At 43.5% G+C, this 18,176-nt stretch overlaps 1 protein-coding gene across 2 annotated transcripts; it reads left to right on the plus strand.

Moving 5' to 3' along the window:
* Positions 1-3,445: 3,445 nt before the first annotated feature.
* Positions 3,446-17,996, plus strand: HDAC3 (histone deacetylase 3). Of its 2 annotated transcripts, XM_053397350.1 has the most exons (15): positions 3,447-3,592; positions 4,836-4,918; positions 5,448-5,590; positions 8,018-8,099; positions 8,600-8,656; positions 8,748-8,803; positions 9,501-9,634; positions 9,866-9,946; positions 10,047-10,120; positions 10,344-10,408; positions 12,373-12,462; positions 12,594-12,652; positions 14,248-14,327; positions 15,839-15,996; positions 16,227-17,996. In XM_053397350.1, the coding sequence occupies exons 1-15, from the start codon at positions 3,538-3,540 to the stop codon at positions 16,294-16,296; spliced, it is 1,287 nt and encodes a 428-aa protein (XP_053253325.1). In that variant the 5' UTR covers positions 3,447-3,537; the 3' UTR covers positions 16,297-17,996. The 2 variants fall into 2 exon arrangements, with proteins under 2 accessions (XP_053253324.1, XP_053253325.1); XM_053397349.1 differs by having other exon boundaries at positions 3,446-3,592; positions 15,839-17,996.
* The last annotated feature ends 180 nt before the right edge of the window (positions 17,997-18,176 follow it).

The raw sequence follows: 18,176 nt of genomic DNA on the forward strand, positions 1-18,176 counted from the left end.
AATTGTTCCGTAACCACATTATTTACAATTAATTTGGCCTTTTGTTCAGAATATATTGCACCTATACCATTCTCAAAGCCATGGCCTACCCCCATACCCTGTAGGTTCTTTTTCATAAAACTCCAAGAAATATTGTCAAAGGCTTTCTCCGCATCCACAAATATCAGAACTGCTTTAGTGTTTATATTCACTTCTAGCTTTTCCAAAATGTCAATTATATTCCTCAGGTAATCAGATAGATGTCTTCCCGGAAGAAAGCCCGCTTGGTCCTTATGAATCTCTTCAATCAATACTTTTTTCAGTCTCTTAGCCAAAATATCAGCAAAAATTTTGTAATCCACATTTAGTAGGGATATGGGACGATAGTTCCTAAGTTGAGTCTTTTCAGTCTCTGTTTTTGGTATTAGTGTAATATAGGCCTCTTTCCACGATTCTGGTGCCCTTTTCCCTTCCATAATTTCATTGCAGACTTCCTTCAAAGGTTGTAATAACCACTCTTTCAAAAATCTGTAGTAGCTGGAAGTCAGAGGCATACTAGCTTCTTGGCACATGGGGTGCTCTTGCCTGCAAAGAGGGAGAGGGGTGAGATGGCAGGGAAGTTGGTGCAGTGAGAAACACTGGAGGGTACACCTGGAATACAGTTTAGTTACCAGATCTACTAGTAGTAGGCATGTCTCTAATGCTAGTTATGTTTATTCATTTTCTCATATATGCACTGAATAGCAGCAGCAGCAGTACAGTGGTACCTTGGGTTACATACGCTTCAGGTTACAGACTCCGCTAACCCAGAAATAGTACCTTGGGTTAAGAACTTTGCTTCAGGATGAGAACAGAAATTGTGCTCCGGCAGTGCGGCAGCAGCAGGAGGCCCCATTAGCTAAAGTGGTGCTTCAGGTTAAGAACAGTTTCAGGTTAAGTACGGACCTCCGGAACGAATTAAGTACTTAACCTGAGGTACTACTGTAGTAGTAGTGGTATCTGTACTCCGCCCATCTGACTGAGTTGCCCCAGCCACTCTGGCTGGCTTCCAAGGTATATAAAAACATAAAACATTACACATTAAAAAGCTCCCTATACAGGATATTCAGGGCTACAGCTGCCCAGCAGTTTCACTCAACAGCTGCTAAACAGGGCAATTAATGTCTTCCAACCTTAAAAGGTGTGATGGGATTAATGCTGCAATCCACAGACCACAAGTTAATGGGACTTAATTGTCTTAAATGCAAATTCTGTGTTCTAATTGATTGCTGCACCTCTCTTAGAGGTACAGTCCAGAGGGAACGTTAAGTATGCAATCATTATGGACACTGAAACACTCAGGCATACTGAGCCAAAGTAGGGATGTCCCAATTAAACTGGGCTTCTACCCAAAGTAATATTTTGTGACAGTGGCAAAGGCACACCTGATATGGCACTTCTGGGCCAGAGGAAAGGGCTACAGCTAATGTATTATCATGTTTGTCCATATTAAGCAAATTAATTTAATAAGAACTGTTTTAGATGCTTAACTATAGCTGGAGGGCTGTTATCCTTGTTCTATGTTTTGTTGCATGAAACCAATGCAAATGCAAAAAAATAAAAAATAAAAAAGTGAACTGATCCTTTTAAATGTTTCTCTGTAACATTATATAGATTTGAAATTATGAGGGTTAATTCTGGTTTTCATTACTGCTTCCACAATGGCTAGACATATATGCATATATATTTAAAAGTGAAGGAGGATTTCAACGGCATGAAAAGCCTTCAGGAAATGCATATGGTCCATAGGACAAATAATGATAGTGGGAAACAAAATGTTTTATCAGGAGGAAGCAGTTCTGGGGAAGACAGCCCAACCTAAGGACGTAGGCTTGAAATGCTAAATAAAACACTTTTCTTTTTTTGTCCAGACTTTAGTTTTCAGCAGTCGTGAGCGGTCAGTGGACTTGGGGGACTAGGCTAATTCCCTAAAAGCTCTTTTGCCCGGCTTAGGGAGGGAGGATTGATGTTCTAATGGGGTATAAGAGCTCTTCCGCCACCTTTCTTAAACCAGCCAGGTTTATCTATAGCAGGCACCCCCAAACTCTGCCCTCCAAATGTTTTAGGACTACAATTCCCATCATCCCTGACCACTGGTCCTGTTAGCTAGGGATGGTGGGAGTTGTAGTCCCAAAACATCTGGAGGGCTGAGTTTGGGGGTACCTGATCTACAGCTCTATCTTTTAAAGAAAATACATCCCACCTGCCTTCATTTCTCTAGAAAGCTATTCTACCATTTCCTAATTATCCTGCTTTTCTGTTCTCCTTTCTTCACATACTTGCACATATAGGAGATTTTATACTGTAGTGATATGAAAATAAAGCAAGGGGTCTCTTTCAAGTGTTACAGGTAAATAAGAATGTGGTTTTGAATTGGGAAAAATCTTTGTGTAACTACTAACACCTAAATTCAAATAGTACAGCGGTTACCTCGGGTTACATATGCTTCAGGTTACAGACTCCGCTAAGCCAGAAATAGTGCCTCGGGTTAAGAACTTTGCTTCAGGATGAGAACAGATATTGCGCGCCGGCGCAGCAGCAGCAGGAGGCCCCATTAGCTAAAGTGGTGCTTCAGGTTAAGAACAGTTTCAGGTTAAGAACGGACCTCCAGAACGAATTAAGTACGTAACCAGAGGTACCACTGTAGTATTAGAGCCACACATGAAGCTTTGCTGTTCATTGTTGTTTTGGGTATTATTCTGTGAGCAAACATTTAGTGGACATAAGGACCCATGACCGCAGCTGCCACATACTCCGTTCCACATTTTTAAGAACTCGATCGTTTAGTGTGGCCGCGCCTGCACTTTGGAACTCCCTGCCTATTGAGATCAAGAAGGCACCTTCCTGTACTCCGTTCAGCGCCTTAGACAAGCCTGTCCAGAGGCTTAGAAAGTTGGAAGTGATTTTAATCTGCTTTGGTATTTTAACGTTTGAATGCTTTAAAGCAGAGTTGTGGATTTTTCTTGATTTTACCTTTTTGTAAACAGCTTTGAGGTTTTTCACAATCAAGCAGTGTACACATTTTAAGAAATAAATAAATAAATAAAATAGAAGGTTTTCCCTTCTTTCTCCGGACCTTTAGTAATCGTATACATGTCTATAAACAGATATCGATATCGACAGATATGTAATTACTTCCTATTCTGTTCTCTTTTCTTGAGCCTTCGCTGCAGCTGGCTCAAAACAGCACCACCGCAGAGATCGCGGCCTGTGCGCGTGCGCGGGGCCGAGAGGGGCGGAGCCACGATTTACTTTCATTACCGACGCGCCAATCCCGACCGACGGAACGCAAGCAAGTTATGCTATAACTCCGCCCACGCTCCTCCCACGAAGACCCAGGCTTTGGGTCTCGCGAGAGCGGCCGGGCGAGAAGCCAGGAGGAGCCCGGGCGAGCGAGCGGTGTTGCACTTCGCTTATGGGCGGAGCCTCCGTGTGCGCGTCGGCGGCGTGGTGACGTTGGCGGCGTGGCAGCGCGCGGGTCGCCCGTTACTCGGCGGGGCCGTTCCGCGAGGGGTTGCCATGGCGAAGACGGTGGCCTACTTCTACGACCCGGACGTGGGGAACTTCCACTACGGTGCGCGGCGCGGCGGCGGGTTCTGCGGGGGCCGGTGCGAGGGGAGCCGGGGGTGGGTCGGAAAAGGCCGCAGGTCGGGTCTTGCCGGGCGGAGCGGAGCGGGCCGTCTGCCGCCGAGTGGCCCGCTGCCTCCGCCCTTCAGAAAACAGCCCCCGCTTTAAAAATAAGCAGCAAGAGTTCCAGTCAGTCAGGTTCCGCTTCCTCCCCAACCCCTTTTAAATCCACTTTCGTGGATCTTCTATATTTATATCTAGTTTTAACTCCGTAGTCGTTTAATTGCCTCTTTCATGGGTGTATTTTCAGCTCCGAGTCCCCATTTGACATGGTTATAATAAGTAAATTAATAGTAATAATAAGCACGGTCGGGGCGGGGGGAGTCTGGGAGAAGCCACCAAGATGGCCCTCTCCTGTGTTCCTAACCAAGCACGCCTGTGAGGGTGGTGGGAATTGAAAGGATATTTTGACTGAACCAAAACAAAACCACACACCACCAAAGAACCATACATACATTATGTGGAACCTGTATTTACTTAATTTAGAGAACACTCTTATGATAAGATGCAGGTGCCTGATGATCATCTTCCAAAGCAACTACTCTGTTCCGAACTTAAAAATGGAAAGCGTAATGCTGGTGGTCAACGAAAGAGGTTGAAAGACTGTCTCAAGGCAAATCTAAAAAAAATGTAGTATAAACACTGACAACTGGGAAACACTAGCCTGCGAGCACTCCAGTTAGAGAACAGCCTTTACCAAAGGTGTCATGGGCTTTGAAGACACTCGAACTCAGGACGGAAGGGAGAAACATGCTAAGAGGAAGGCATGCTTGGCAAATCCACACCGTGATCAACTCCTGTCCGGAAACCAATGTCCCCACTGTGGAAGGATGTGCGGATCCAGAATTGGCCTCCACAGCCACTTACAGACACATTGTTAAAACCGTGTTTATGGAAGACAATCTTACTTGGCTATGAGCAATTGCCAAAGAAGAAGTTAGACAATGAATGAAACTAATTGGTACTTCACTCAACTGTTCTTAACAATGTAAATCTTAATCATTGGGCTATACAACTATAAGGGACTCATATGTATCAACATAATGTTCTCCCACAATGCTACTTTTATCTCTGTTTGCACTTCTTTCTCTATGGACGAGTGCTAGTAATAAGCTAGGTCTTAATGAACCTTTGTTTCTGGTATGGGGATGTTGATTTCACAGTGTTTTCTTTCTTTCTTATTGTGTTAGGAGCGGGACATCCCATGAAGCCTCATCGCTTGGCACTGACCCATAGTCTGGTTCTGCACTATGGACTCTATAAGAAGATGATTGTAAGCATTGCATTTACTGGGTCAAAGACAGCTTCTGGTTTCAAGGCAGTAATATTTATTTTAGGACATTTTTATCTATTCCTTTGTAGGTATATTTCAGAATCTGCATACACTACATGTAAAGCCTCTCACAAAGTGTGGAATCACTGGAGGCAGGACTCAGCAATTTTATTGACTTTGCTACCAAGCCAAAGCATTTTAGTTTTCTGACGTTCCCCTTTCCAATTTGTGCTAAAAAGCCCCCCTCCCGTTCCCGCAGTTGTCACCTATTTGGCTGGGATACCCAACTTTGAGAGTGGGAATTGCTGTACAATTGCCAGGACAAGTCCTATCCACCTCTGCAGCTTCAGGTCTGGGAGGAAGGCTCTGTTCATTAAGTTCATAAAACTGCAGCAGCTCACATGCCATGGTGAGCATAAATATAGAAGTCTGACTAGGGATAGTGTAACCTGGAACTCTGAGTCTGATGGCTGTACAGCCTTGCTCTGCTGTTGAATTCAGTCCTGAATGGGAGAAATTTCTCTTGCAGGTATTTAAACCATATCAAGCATCTCAGCATGATATGTGCCGCTTTCATTCAGAAGATTACATTGACTTCCTTCAGCGAGTGTCTCCAAATAACATGCAAGGATTCACCAAGAGCCTCAATGCTTTCAATGTGGGGGATGACTGGTAAGTGCTGCATACCTTCTAGGTGCATCAGGTAGATAGGACCCAAAATGTGTGGTGTGGGCAGGGTGGATATTACAGAGGTCCCAAATGCCTGCTCAAACAAAAAAGTACTGATCTTTCATTGCAATATTGTTTGCTTCATTTTTTTTAAAACAACTTGGGGGTTCTGCATATAATCAAGTGGTTTAAAATTTTTGCTAAATAAATCTAATACAGATGTGAATGACAGAAGAAATAAGATAATGTCTTTGTTTGGTTAGAAACATGAAGATTTACATGTGGAAATATATGTGAGGATGTAGAAGGGTAGATGATTGACTGATGTGAATGTGGTGTGAGAGAGGAAATGGAATGCCATGCAGAGAGATTGACTAGGGGGAGATAAGTGGAAGGCACTCATTCAAGCTTTATTCATGTGCTCTATGAACATAATCCAACAGTAAATATTTGCTTATTTTCCTGGCTTCACCAAGGATGTGTACTACTGTAATAGAGCTGAAGATCTCATATGCAGAAATCTTAATGTCACCAAAGCTTTTTAGAGAAAAGTTATGACTTAATTAAGAAAAGTCTAAAAGGTTCCTAATTCTTGAAGTGATGTTAAAGCACATGGAGTTAGGCTAGAAAATACTGAGGAAAACGTAGTTTCCTGTCATTCTTAGACCACCGCAGAACATTTTGTGGTTTACCTCAGGTGCCAAAATATCTTGGGTCGGCCCTGCTTACGGGAGCACCAGGAGGCTTACTAAAGCCTGAGGACTAGCAAAGCCGGTGGTTTCTTACACACACACACAATATTACTGTGTGCCTACAGTCATCCATGCATTGTCAAGCTCAAGGGGGAGGTTACTGCAAGGTGCTTTATGTGGGGTGACTTTGATGTTAGCCCAGAGGCTGCAGCTAGTGAAGAACATGACAGCTGGGTTGCTTGCAGGAGCCAATGGCCGACAGCATGCAACACTGTATTTTCTGGATTCGCACTGGCTGCTAATCTGCTACCAGGACAAGTTTCAAAAGGGAAAGTGACACTGCTAGTGGGCTGGGTCTCACATACCAATGACCAACTCACTTGAGAGACAGCCTTACCCAGTAGGAGTAAGGAGAGCTTCTCCGTCAAGCTGCAAAGATATCAGAAGCTTGCTCAGAAGTAACTTGGAGCAGGGCTTCTAGTGTGGTGGCCCCTGTTTTGAGGAGCGGTGTTCCTGCTTAGATAGTGCAGTCACAGATAGCTGCACTTTCTGGAAACACCTGAAGACGTTTCTGTTCCAACAAACTTTCTCAGCTTTCTATGTCATCTTGAGAGACAGCAATAAGGAAAGCTTCAAAAGGAACCAGAGCCAGCCCTGAAACCCTATGTGGACCTGCCAAGCACTGCTGTATTGACCCCTTGCCACCCTCTCCAGGCTGATTTGACTTCTCTGTGCAGCTACAACTGCAATACTGAAAGAAATGGGTGATTCTGCCCTTGTGCACCGTTCCTTGGCTACTTGAAAGAGTTGCGGAGGATAGGTCCATCAGTAACCATTATTACTAAAAGGAGACTCCATGGTCAGAGGCAGTATACCCCTAAGCACTAGGGCCACCCAATGAATCCGAAGGCTGGAAGATACAGGCTAAACAAAAGGAAGTACCTTTTTAAACATCACATAGTGGAATTTGAGACTGCTAAATGTAATGATGGCCGCCAACTTGCATGGCTTTAAAAGGGGGTTGGAGAAATAGAAGGACGATACAGCTAGGATTGCTCTGTATGCCACCTCAATTATCAGAGACAATACAGGGAGCAGGAGTAGTGGGAATGCTGTTTATGGACTTTCCAGAGCCAGTGTGGTATAGTGGTTAAGAGCAGTGGACTTGTAATCTGGCGAAACAGGTTCACGTCCCTGCTCCTCCACATGCAGCTGCTGGGTGACCTTGGGCTAGTCACACTTCTCTGAAGTCTCTCAGCCTCACTCACCTCACAGATTGTTTGTTGTTGGGGAGGAAGGGATATGAGATTGTTAGCCACTTTGAGACTCCTTAGGGTAGTGATAAAACGGGATATCAAATCCAAACTCTTCCTCTTCGTCTTCCTGTTATTTCAGGGTACTTGGAGCATCTCTGGATGTGTTGTGTTTCCAATTGTGGGTAATGCCCAGCCCCTGCTCCTTGATTGGGAGAGGGCTTGTCATGTTTGCTGGGGATAGGCACTTGCCTTGGCAAGTAGAACCATGGACCCTTGCAGATTAAGAGTTCTGAATTATTAGACGACTTGCACACTCCTATTTCAACTGTGGCTGCTAAACAAAAATGTTGCCTTGCCTGTCTTGTGTTTCTTATTCACATCTAGCGATATGGTCAGATCTTCCATATCCAAATAGCTATTTTGGATTGGAAAGTTTCTGCCATGTTATCCTGAACTAAGTGTAATTTTGTGTTCTCTCATAGTCCAGTGTTTCCAGGGCTGTTTGAATTTTGTTCTCGATATACTGGGGCTTCATTGCAAGGAGCAACACAACTGAATAATAAGGTAACAAGGTGATGTCATCTTCACATCCTTAAGTTGCTGTCAACCAGATCGCTCTAAGAGTTGCTCTGTAATTTTTTTGTGCAACTAAAATGGTATTCATAATCATTGACTCTGGGGGAGCTTTATGATATCTGATATGGTGTGGTGGGGTACTCATGAACCCCCCAGTTCAAATCCTATCTGGGGCATGAATTCACTTGGTGGTTTTAAGCCTCCCATCTCCAATATGGAGGTACTAATTCTGACCTACCTTATAGGTTTTTTTGGTGAGGAGTTCAATGAAGTGCTTAGAATGCTAGGAAGTATAAATGCTAAATACTCCCATGGGTACAAAACTATAACTCAGATAGCCTTAACAGTTTGTTGTTGTTGTTTTGCAAAGGCAGTCAGCAGAGTGAATGGGGTAGCTTAGGATGTAGGGATTCATCATCCCTTGGTAAGTATTGCTGTTAAGGCATAATCCTCTTTCCTTTGAGCTAATGTCCTCCTTCTGTCCTTAGATCTGTGATATTGCAATAAACTGGGCTGGAGGTCTTCACCATGCCAAGAAGTTTGAGGTAATGAGGCAAGTCTACTTTCCTTGCTTTGGAGGGTAAAGAAAACTTAGTTGCTTTTCACTGACTCACTTTTGCCTTTTTTGTGTTTCAGGCTTCTGGGTTTTGTTATGTCAATGACATTGTGATCGGCATCTTGGAGCTTCTCAAGTAAGGAGTTGGTGCAAGCGGTGCATAGGCGGAGGGAGGAGTTGGTGGTGCTGTAAATGGCATAATGGAGTTGCACTGGAGATTGTGTGTCTAAATGGCTTCTCTTGTGCTGGTGGCCCTTCCCATTCCCTTTCCATTGAACCTTCTTCAAGTGTTTGATCATAATGTGATAATTCTTGTTTAGTTGTGTCTGGCTGAGTCCAGATGTGGTACACTTCTTTCCTACCTGCATTTTTTTGTTCTAGTTTAAGAAATGCAATAATTAAGCCCTGGCTTGGCATTTTTTTGGTGCAGTCTTGTGTTTGAAAACCCCACCCTGACTGGGGTTTGGATCTGGTGCACTTTATGCTTGCTTAACTTAAACTGGCATAAATTACACTGGCTTCCACTACTTGGCATTGCTCCCTTCATCAAGAAGACCAAGTTATTCCTTCCTCCTCCTCCAGTCTGGCTTTACAGATAATTTAAACACATTACCTGCTTGTCTCCAATCCTATTCCCTATCTGCTGCCCAACTATAAATTACATACATATGTTTCCCTTTCTGATCTATGACATGAAATACACCTTTTGGTGAGTAAGAAACTTGGATTGGCAACTGGGTGAGGGGAGTGGCTGTGCAGCTTGGATACAGGATTTGACCCTGGTGTTGCCAGCTTCCACCTGCTTCTCTAACATGTCTTTGGGTTTCTGACAGATATCACCCACGTGTACTGTACATTGACATAGATATCCATCATGGAGATGGTGTTCAGGAGGCTTTTTATTTGACAGACCGTGTCATGACAGTGTCCTTTCACAAATATGGAAACTACTTCTTCCCTGGTACAGGTACAAAACTTTTTATTGCTTATTATAAACTGGATTAAAGATGTAATACAGATTTCATTTTGGATACCTGCAGAGTGCTTAGATATTGGATAGGTACATTAGTGTGGGGATGTTCCAGTGGTTAGCTGAAAATAGGGATGGGATTTCTTCAGGCTGTGGATTAGCTAGGTAGTAACCTATTTTAAAAATCAAAGTTTGAATTCTGCACTTTGCCCCGCTTTCACCTGCTAGGTGACATGTACGAAGTGGGAGCTGAGAGTGGCCGTTATTACTGTCTCAACGTACCTTTGCGTGATGGCATTGATGACCAAAGTAAGTGGAAGGCTTTTCTTGGGCCTTGCTGGATATTCTGTCTTCTGTGCAGATTGCAGCAGAGGAGCTATAACAGCAGAGTTTTGTCTTCTCTTTGAAGGTTACAAACACCTCTTCCAGCCAGTCATTAATCAAGTTATAGAGTTCTATCAGCCCACGTGCATAGTGCTGCAGGTAAGAGGATGGATGACCTAAGCAGTGAGAGTCATGGGTGTGGACTTGCATTTCCTTTGGTGGTCACACAGAAGAACCTAGTGGGGGGAGGATTGGGAGATAGGTGGGCTGGCTGGGATGAGAGGCGTTCCTGATATTCTGTTGTGAGTGTTTTGGATAATCAGTAGCTAGTGCATCGATACTGTTGTTTTCTCCTCATTTCTTCTTCTTTGCCTCCATTAAGTGTGGTGCTGACTCGCTAGGTTGTGATCGTCTTGGTTGCTTTAACCTCAGCATAAGAGGACATGGGTGAGTCCCTTTAATGAGTTGAGTAAAAGGCACATTGGAACTGAAACGGATGTGATTGGATCTCCCACCTTTTTTACCCTTTCATGCAGCTGTGGGAGCATCACATTTGTTTGGACTAGTGGTGCTGGAGGGGTGGGGGAGAGGTTGACCCCTCCCACAAAGCGACTATTAGCCCTGCAGCAGAAAAACACAGTGGAATTAACTGGTGTGTATGTGATTGAAAAACAGTATGAGAAAAAGTTTAACACCCCCACCTGTTCTACTTTAGTAAAATGTGCTTTCTGATGAACTTGCTATTGCCCCCCACCCCGTGGAAAAGTGCAGGTGTACTATATTTCCTGATATAGGCTAAATAGCTGCTTGCTATGGTGAATGAACTATATCGCAAAAACAGTGCTGCTGGTCTGATAAAAATCAGAGCCTTTGTGGTTGCTTCAGTTAAAAATAAAGCAAAGCTGGAAGGGTTGTTCTTGCATTCTGGTTGCTTTTGAGGGGTTGCTTTTCCAGTGGGGAGAAGTGGCAGGGATTGCTTCTCTGCTCATCTAGTGGTCCATCCTCTTTGCTTGCTTGTTGCCTGCCAGTTAATGTGGAGCTGGTGGTGTCCACTTGCTTCACCCCTTGAAGGGGTTCTGCATGCAGTTGGTAGAGATGCACTTGAGCAGAGAGATGAGAAATGCATGTGTAGTGTTGTGTTTGTATGAGAGAGAGCTGGAAGGGGGAGAGTCATGCGTATGGTCTGTGAGAGACAGACACGTATGTGAGCAGGAAGTATGGATGAATGTGTGCTTTGAGAGAGGGAAAGATGCACTTGGGTGGAGAGGGAGAAGCATTTGTGAAGTGTGAGAGACGGTTCTCTCTCTCTCTCTCTCTCTCTCTCTCTCTCTCTCTCTCTCTGTGTGTGTGTGTGTGTGTGAGAGAGAGAGAGAGAGTGTGTGTGTGTGTGTGGCCACCTTGTTTATTTTTCCTAATAGTGTAAATAATTGCCATGTGATCTCCACAAGCAGGACATGGCTTATTTCCCACAATAAGCATGAGGTCTGGAAGGGGGAAATAGCAGTGCGTGTACTTGCTCTAATTGTGCTTTGCCCCAACAGCAGTCAATTTGTGACAGGCACTTCCCCCAAATTCAAAATGTGCCCACTGCTCCAAAAACTTTGGCGACCCCCTGCATTAATCTATCTCTGTGTCACATCTTTTTTGGTCCTTGGTGCTTAACAGTCTGAAACCCTGTCTCTCCCCCTCCCCATTCTGAGAATTGATTCTCATCCTGGCTCATGAGGATTCGTTTCTGATTTTCTGAGCAATAATGTAGTGTTATGTTGATTTGGTGCTTTGTAGTAGTGATGGTATTGTTGTTCCACTTTTGTTAACATGTTTGGATCAGTTGTCCCCCTCTGTAGGCAGGTGTGTTCTATAAGGCACACCTGCACAATTATCTGCTTTCTCACAAAGACAAGATAAGCAGAAAGTTTACAGGTTTTGCTTGTTCTTTATGTTCTTTATTAATTGTGTATGCCTCCTACAGTTATACTAAGAATTACCTTGAGGTGGTACAGATGGGTTAATAGTACATACCTACCTAGGCTCTCTTTACCTTTTTTTCAACCTTCACCTTTGAAGTCAGTAGTGAAAGATCAGCATTTAGCTCAGAATAAGTTATTGTGTGTATACATAATATACATTACTCAGTCTTTTCAATATTTAGGACTTTAGAGAGTTCACACTGACTCTTTATGCTGCATATATTTTTCTGGGCTTTTGACCAGGCTGAAATAAGCCTCCCACTTTTAACGCGCTCAGGAGCATACACCTGAGTAAATAGAGCCTGTGTTGTTAGTTATTTGTAAATTTCCCAAAACCTATTTGTAGCCATATGAAGGGTGATGGTTTATGTACAACACATAGATGAATGTAAGCAAATTTGACAGGAATTCATTTCTAAATTTTATAACTTTGAATCCTAGGGAATGTGTAGAATATGTAAAGAGTTTCAACATACCCCTCCTGGTGTTAGGAGGAGGTGGCTACACAGTTCGCAATGTGGCCCGATGCTGGTGAGTCTTCTGGAAACTTTTGTTGATAATGGGTTGGGGCTTCACCTTCCTTGGATATAAAATGGCACAGGTTTGTGTCATGTGAAGACTTCACTGTACTCTGGATTGAAATTATCTGCCTTTCATTTTAGGACTTATGAAACATCATTACTTGTAGATGAAGCAATTAGTGAGGAGCTTCCATATAGTGGTAAGTTGAGGACCTACATGTTCAAACGTCACTGATTTCACTTGTAGCATATTTAGTTTCCGCAAGTTATTAGTATCTAGATAACTTAGGGGGATAGTTCAAAAGCAATGACAAGGCTTCATGGAGTAGCCGCTGCCACCTGTAGAACCTCGTTGCATGTGCTGATCAGAGCAGGTGTGGTGTGCAGAGGAAAATGTCAGCTCACTATGGTTGGGCCCCTTGTTACCATGTGACAGCAGCCCGGCTGATTTGGGTTCTAGCCCACCTCTACCCTGAAACGCTCCATTTTGGGGGTTGCTATTGGCTGCTGCTAACAACGCTGCCAGTGGTAGCTTGTACCCCTTGTTTGGGCAGATACAGTGGGGAAGCTCTTGCTGGTGGAACTGCCCTGCCAACAGAGGCAGTGTCTCTGGGTTGGGCTGGGTGCAGGGATATATCTGTCAGAATCTGTGTTCGACCGAGCTGATAAAGCTCATCTTCTGGCCAAGTCGCCCCCGACGATAATTAACGACCTGAGCCTCTGATAAGGCTCCAGGCACATCCCATTCAGCATAGATTCCAAAACAGCACGCGGAAGTAATGAGATTTATGGCTACATGCTATGCTTTATTTCTAAGCTACGCAGACAGCAAAGAAAAATACATCCTCTCCCTGTGAGAGCAGAGAGCAACTGAAACAAAGGAACAGGAAAACCAGTAACGTCACATCCGTCTCCCGTGAGACTTCCAACAACCTGGACTGTCTCTGGAATGTAAACAGAGTCCTGTGACTCCAAGCAGCTGCACAGTGGCACAAACAGAAACCAACAATATCCACCTCATCCAAATTCTCCAGCATGATTTGTTGGGGGTTGGGGTTGGTTAATCTGTAATTCACAAGCAGCATCTTTTAGATTGTTTCAAAATATTAGGGTTAAGCAGATTTACGTGGTGGAGGTGGCGACCAACTTTTGGCCAACCTTTTCATATCTGCCTATGCCTTTCTAATTATTGGAGGCAAATTATTTTAAACCAGATTATTTAATCCTGTTACTTTTTCCACTTGGAGTTGTCAGTGGTTATTACATTTGCTCATCAACATTGATTCCCAATAATTCTGTGTTATGCAAACCGGAAAACTGACTGAAAATATTTATTATCCATTTAAAAACTCTAAAATATACTACAGATGTTGTGAAAGAAGCAGCATCTGCCTAGACCATCGTTTATCATGTACTTCTGCTGTAACCAAATTCCAATCCAGATAGTAAAGAGTAGTGGAAATGGGGTGTTGACTCTCCATTAAAGCTTCATAGAAAGATATTTGTTGGTTTGATGGCATTACAGCTTTGTAGATGAAGCAGAATTTGATTCTATGTTTTCATCAGTTCTAAGCAGCTGGAAAATCAGCTGATTTCATTAATTTACATAAAGGGAGCCAAGGCATTGAGAGAGATTCCTCCTTTAGGAGAGTGGAGCTGCAGCTTGCTGTTCAGTTAGTTGTTGCACGGGCTTGTAGAGTTGTTTGAAAGGGGTTGTGCATGGATTTCCTCCTTATTTTAAAATGTATAAACATCAGTATGCATGTATCCACACTAATTGTCTGTCTCTATGCAGAGTACTTTGAATACTTTGCTCCAGACTTTACCCTCCACCCTGATGTCAGCACTCGAATTGAAAATCAGAACTCGAGGCAGGTAAGTAACTTTGGCCATACATATTTCAGTTAGCTCTGCTTTAGCCTCCCACCATGTCTTCTACCTTGACATTTTCAAAAGTTGCAGCATTGGTGCTTCTGGTTTCCCAAAGCCCATTCCAAGCAGTAAGAGCAGGCCCTCCAGATGTTTTGAGACTACAATTCCCAACATCCCTGACCACTGGTCCTGTTAGCTAGGGATGATGAGAGTTGTAGTCCCAAAAATACCTGGAGGGCCGAGTTTGCCTATGCCTGAGTAAGAGTGATTGGGATCATTCCGAACCTGCAAATTCATTTGGGGCAAATAGTTATTATTTTCATTTTTAATTTCATTCTATACTGCTTTATATTTTTAAGAAAAAAATCTCAAAGTGGTTTACAACCTTCATTAAAACATTAAATAAATCATTACTGAGGAAAGTCAAGTATACATTCAAAGCAACAGGAAACTAAAATATTATCTTTAAAGATTTCAAAATAAAACATTACAAAAGAGGTCAGCTATAAAATGTACATTTAACACAGCCAAGTTAGGGAAAAAGTTATCTTGACCATTTCAAAAGAAAACATTATTAAAGGAAGTCCACTATAAAATGCATATTTAGAACAGCATAATTAGCAAGAGAATAAAAAATTATCATAAGCGTAGAAGACACCAAGATCAAGCAGGACCACCCAGCTGCAATCTGATATTTTAAGAGGAGTGTGACTCCTGTCTAAATTGGAATATACTGAGCACTGCCTTTCTGATTCTGTGAACTGCCTGCCAAATGTACCTAATATATTACATGGACTTCACATTGTTGAATTTCATCCAGATCGTTACTAATCACCTGATGTCATAAGTGACAATTAAAGGGATTTTTAATTTATGTTACAAGTGCTAAGATTAGCAATGGCCCCGTTGAGAGAGACAAAGGACAGCAGAAGGAGCTCCTATCTTTGCTCTTAGATTGGAGATAAGCTCTCTGTCTGCTCTTTGATTTTAAAAGCAGCATTTTTCTGTACCCCACACAAACTCTGAGTGGGTGGAAATGCTGCCTTTTGCTCTGAAGGAATAGGCAGAGGGCTTATCTCTAAACCTAGTGCTGCTGTGCTTAGCACCAAGATCCTAGACCTAGATAAAGGACCCATCTGCTCCTTAGAGAGGAATTTTATTTTGTTTCTGGAGTGCTCTGTTTGTGAGAGAGAGGGTGGGGGAGAAGAGGCGCAGTGCTGTGTCCTTGGTGTCTGGTACATGTTTTGTGGATGGGGGTGGTGGTGGTGGGGGTGTGATTTTGCTTCCCACTCCCTTAAGAGTTTTGCTTTTGTTTTGGCCCTGGCAATTTGGACAGGTTCCTGTCGGCCCTTGGGCCAAATGGCTTCTCTACTCCTGCAGTAAGAGAAAATCTAGTGCCCTTGGCATTTCTGACAGCCAGGCAGGAGTGATGGCTGGAACTTTATAAACATTTTGATACCTGAAGGCGTCTATGATATGACCTGCTGTTTCTCCCCCTCTTCTCTTCTGACCAGTACTTAGATCAAATTCGGCAAACTATATTTGAGAATTTGAAGATGCTGAACCATGCACCCAGTGTCCAGATCCATGACGTCCCTTCTGATTTGCTGAATTTTGATCGCCCAGATGAGCCTGATCCTGAAGAGAGAGGTTCTGAGGAGAACTACAGCAGGCATGTTTCAGTTTATTCCTCAAGTAGAAGCGTCCTGTTTTTGCACCCCAGCCCAACTGGAGGAACTATGATATGTGCCCCCCAGAACCAACACTACATTGATTTGGGCTTTTGCTTATTGTTTAGATTGCTGTTTTCCAGAAGCATGTAGTTGCTGCAGTTTTAGGTGGGCAGGTTTCCAGTGTCTGTGCTTAATTTTTGGCCTCCTCCTGTGTTAACTTGTCTTGCAGGCCAGAGGCTTCAAACGAGTTCTACGATGGTGACCATGATAACGATAAAGAAAGTGATGTGGAGATATGATGCCTGAATCATGGGAGTGTGAACAGTGCGGAGATCACAGGATGGTGGTGCTATAAGGATGCAGCGGGTTCCAGTGGAAAGCCTCTGTCCTGTCGCTAAGTGATGGCAGCAGGACTGCTGAATCATGCAATTACTGGGGCGCAAAAGACATTGAGAGGTTTATGGTCCTCCCAGAGCCTTTCCCATCCCTTGAGACTGTGCCTTTGCCACTGTTTGTGGAAAAAGAATTTCATAATTTCATGTTCACACAAGTCTGTTTCACTGCTGTGTGACCAGCTGTTGGGTCTCATTCTGCAGTGACTTTGTCTCCCTTGCAGACAGCAAGAAGCACTGTTGCACTTGGACATTTCTTCTGACTTCTTTTGAAACAGGTTTGTGTATGTGAGGTGTTCTGCTGAAGCAGCTGGTTTTAAATCCAAAAAAAGCTGCAGTGTAAAAGTCAGTCGTTTGCCAGTTTTTCAGCCAACCAGAGTCCCGTGTTAAAGTAAATCAGATAAAAGGGAGAACCGGATAATGGTTAATATTTTGCTGAGCCAGTAATGGAGGTTGGAATGGTCAGTTTTGTGGCTGACCCAACAATTCTGGTTCATTTAGCACAGATTTCTTCATAGGAGGTTATTTTTGTAGCAGCTCATTTTCAAAATCAGGGCATGTTGAAAAAACTTACCCGTGTGGGATATTTGAGGGACAGAAGGCTGGGGGTGGGTGGGTGTTGTTTCTTAATATTTCTTCTGGTCACACTGCGTACTTGGTACCAAAGTGGCATCCAAAAAAAAAAAAAAAAACCCTTGTCAATGGAGAATTTTGTTTTGCATGAGTGTTGATTACATTCACACACTAGTGCAGGGTTTCCCAACCCTTGGCCTCCAGCTGGTTTCATACTACAATTCCCATCATCCCTGACCCTGGTATTGCTAGCTAGGGATGATGGGAGCTGTAGTCCAAAAACAGCTGGAGACCCCAAGGCTGGGAAACGCTGGATTGTGCACCTATGTACAACTCAGTGTACCCCCAAGAGTGACCTTTCCACAGACGTCACCTTTGGTTTCATAGAGGTCATGTTGCTTCTCAAAAGAATGTTACGTGGATTGTAGGGGGAGACCTGGGCCAAAGATGGTTATCTTGTTGTGGAAAGTCTTCTTATTGTTGAGCTTCTCCCTTCTGTGACCCTTTACATATTTTAATGAGTCATGCCTTCTGAGCATGTGCTCAGGCAGAGGCTTCGTTCCTAAATAAATTTTAAGGAACTTTATGAAAGGAAAGCTTCCTGTCCCCTCTTCCCCCCTGAACCACATTCCATATTGTTCAGGAGGGTCCCTCAGACCACCCAGAGAGGATTTTCTTTTTCAGGGTAAGGGGGGATGCACACAGTGGGGAGAAGTGGACAGGAAACATCTCTTCCGCAAACTTCCTTAAAAATAAAGTTCTTTTTGGATCCAAGCAAAAATATGAAAGGCTTCTCTAGTTTTAACTGCAAGTTCTCCTTCCTTTGTGACTACATAGCCATTGATGCAATGTGTGCCTCAGTTTGGCTGTGGTCTTACTGGTCTTAAGCTGTATGTGTGCGTGCAGATACTTGCCATCAGTGTTATGAAGACTTCACTGCGGGTAGAATGGCAGAACAGCAACTGATCTTTTCTTCCTTATGCTCATATTTTACTAATGCTTTTAAAATATTAAACAGGATGGTGTTTTTCTTACCTGTTTTGTGTCTTTCCTTCTCCCCCTGCCTCCCCTTTGCTTAACCTTTGAAAGTATGTATTGATCCCTATGCTTCCCCTTGCATTGACATGTGTTCATTCAGCCTGTACAGCAGACTCAGTGACCAGATGCGGCCCCCACATGCCTCTCTTTCTGGCCCTCAGAACTCTCCTCATGCC

The sequence above is a fragment of the Podarcis raffonei genome, chromosome 7 (assembly GCF_027172205.1).
Source record: "Podarcis raffonei isolate rPodRaf1 chromosome 7, rPodRaf1.pri, whole genome shotgun sequence".
In the NCBI taxonomy this organism is placed as follows: domain Eukaryota; kingdom Metazoa; phylum Chordata; class Lepidosauria; order Squamata; family Lacertidae; genus Podarcis; species Podarcis raffonei.

Excerpts from the sequence above, each read along its gene's own strand:
- HDAC3 (XM_053397349.1), top strand. The coding sequence starts at position 3,538 with ATGGCGAAGACGGTGGCCTACTTCTACGACCCGGACGTGGGGAACTTC. Across the intron at positions 9,635-9,865 it reads CTACTTCTTCCCTGGTACAG|GTGACATGTACGAAGTGGGA; the intron begins GTACAAAACTTT and ends TTCACCTGCTAG. Across the intron at positions 14,328-15,838 it reads AAAATCAGAACTCGAGGCAG|TACTTAGATCAAATTCGGCA; the intron begins GTAAGTAACTTT and ends TCTTCTGACCAG.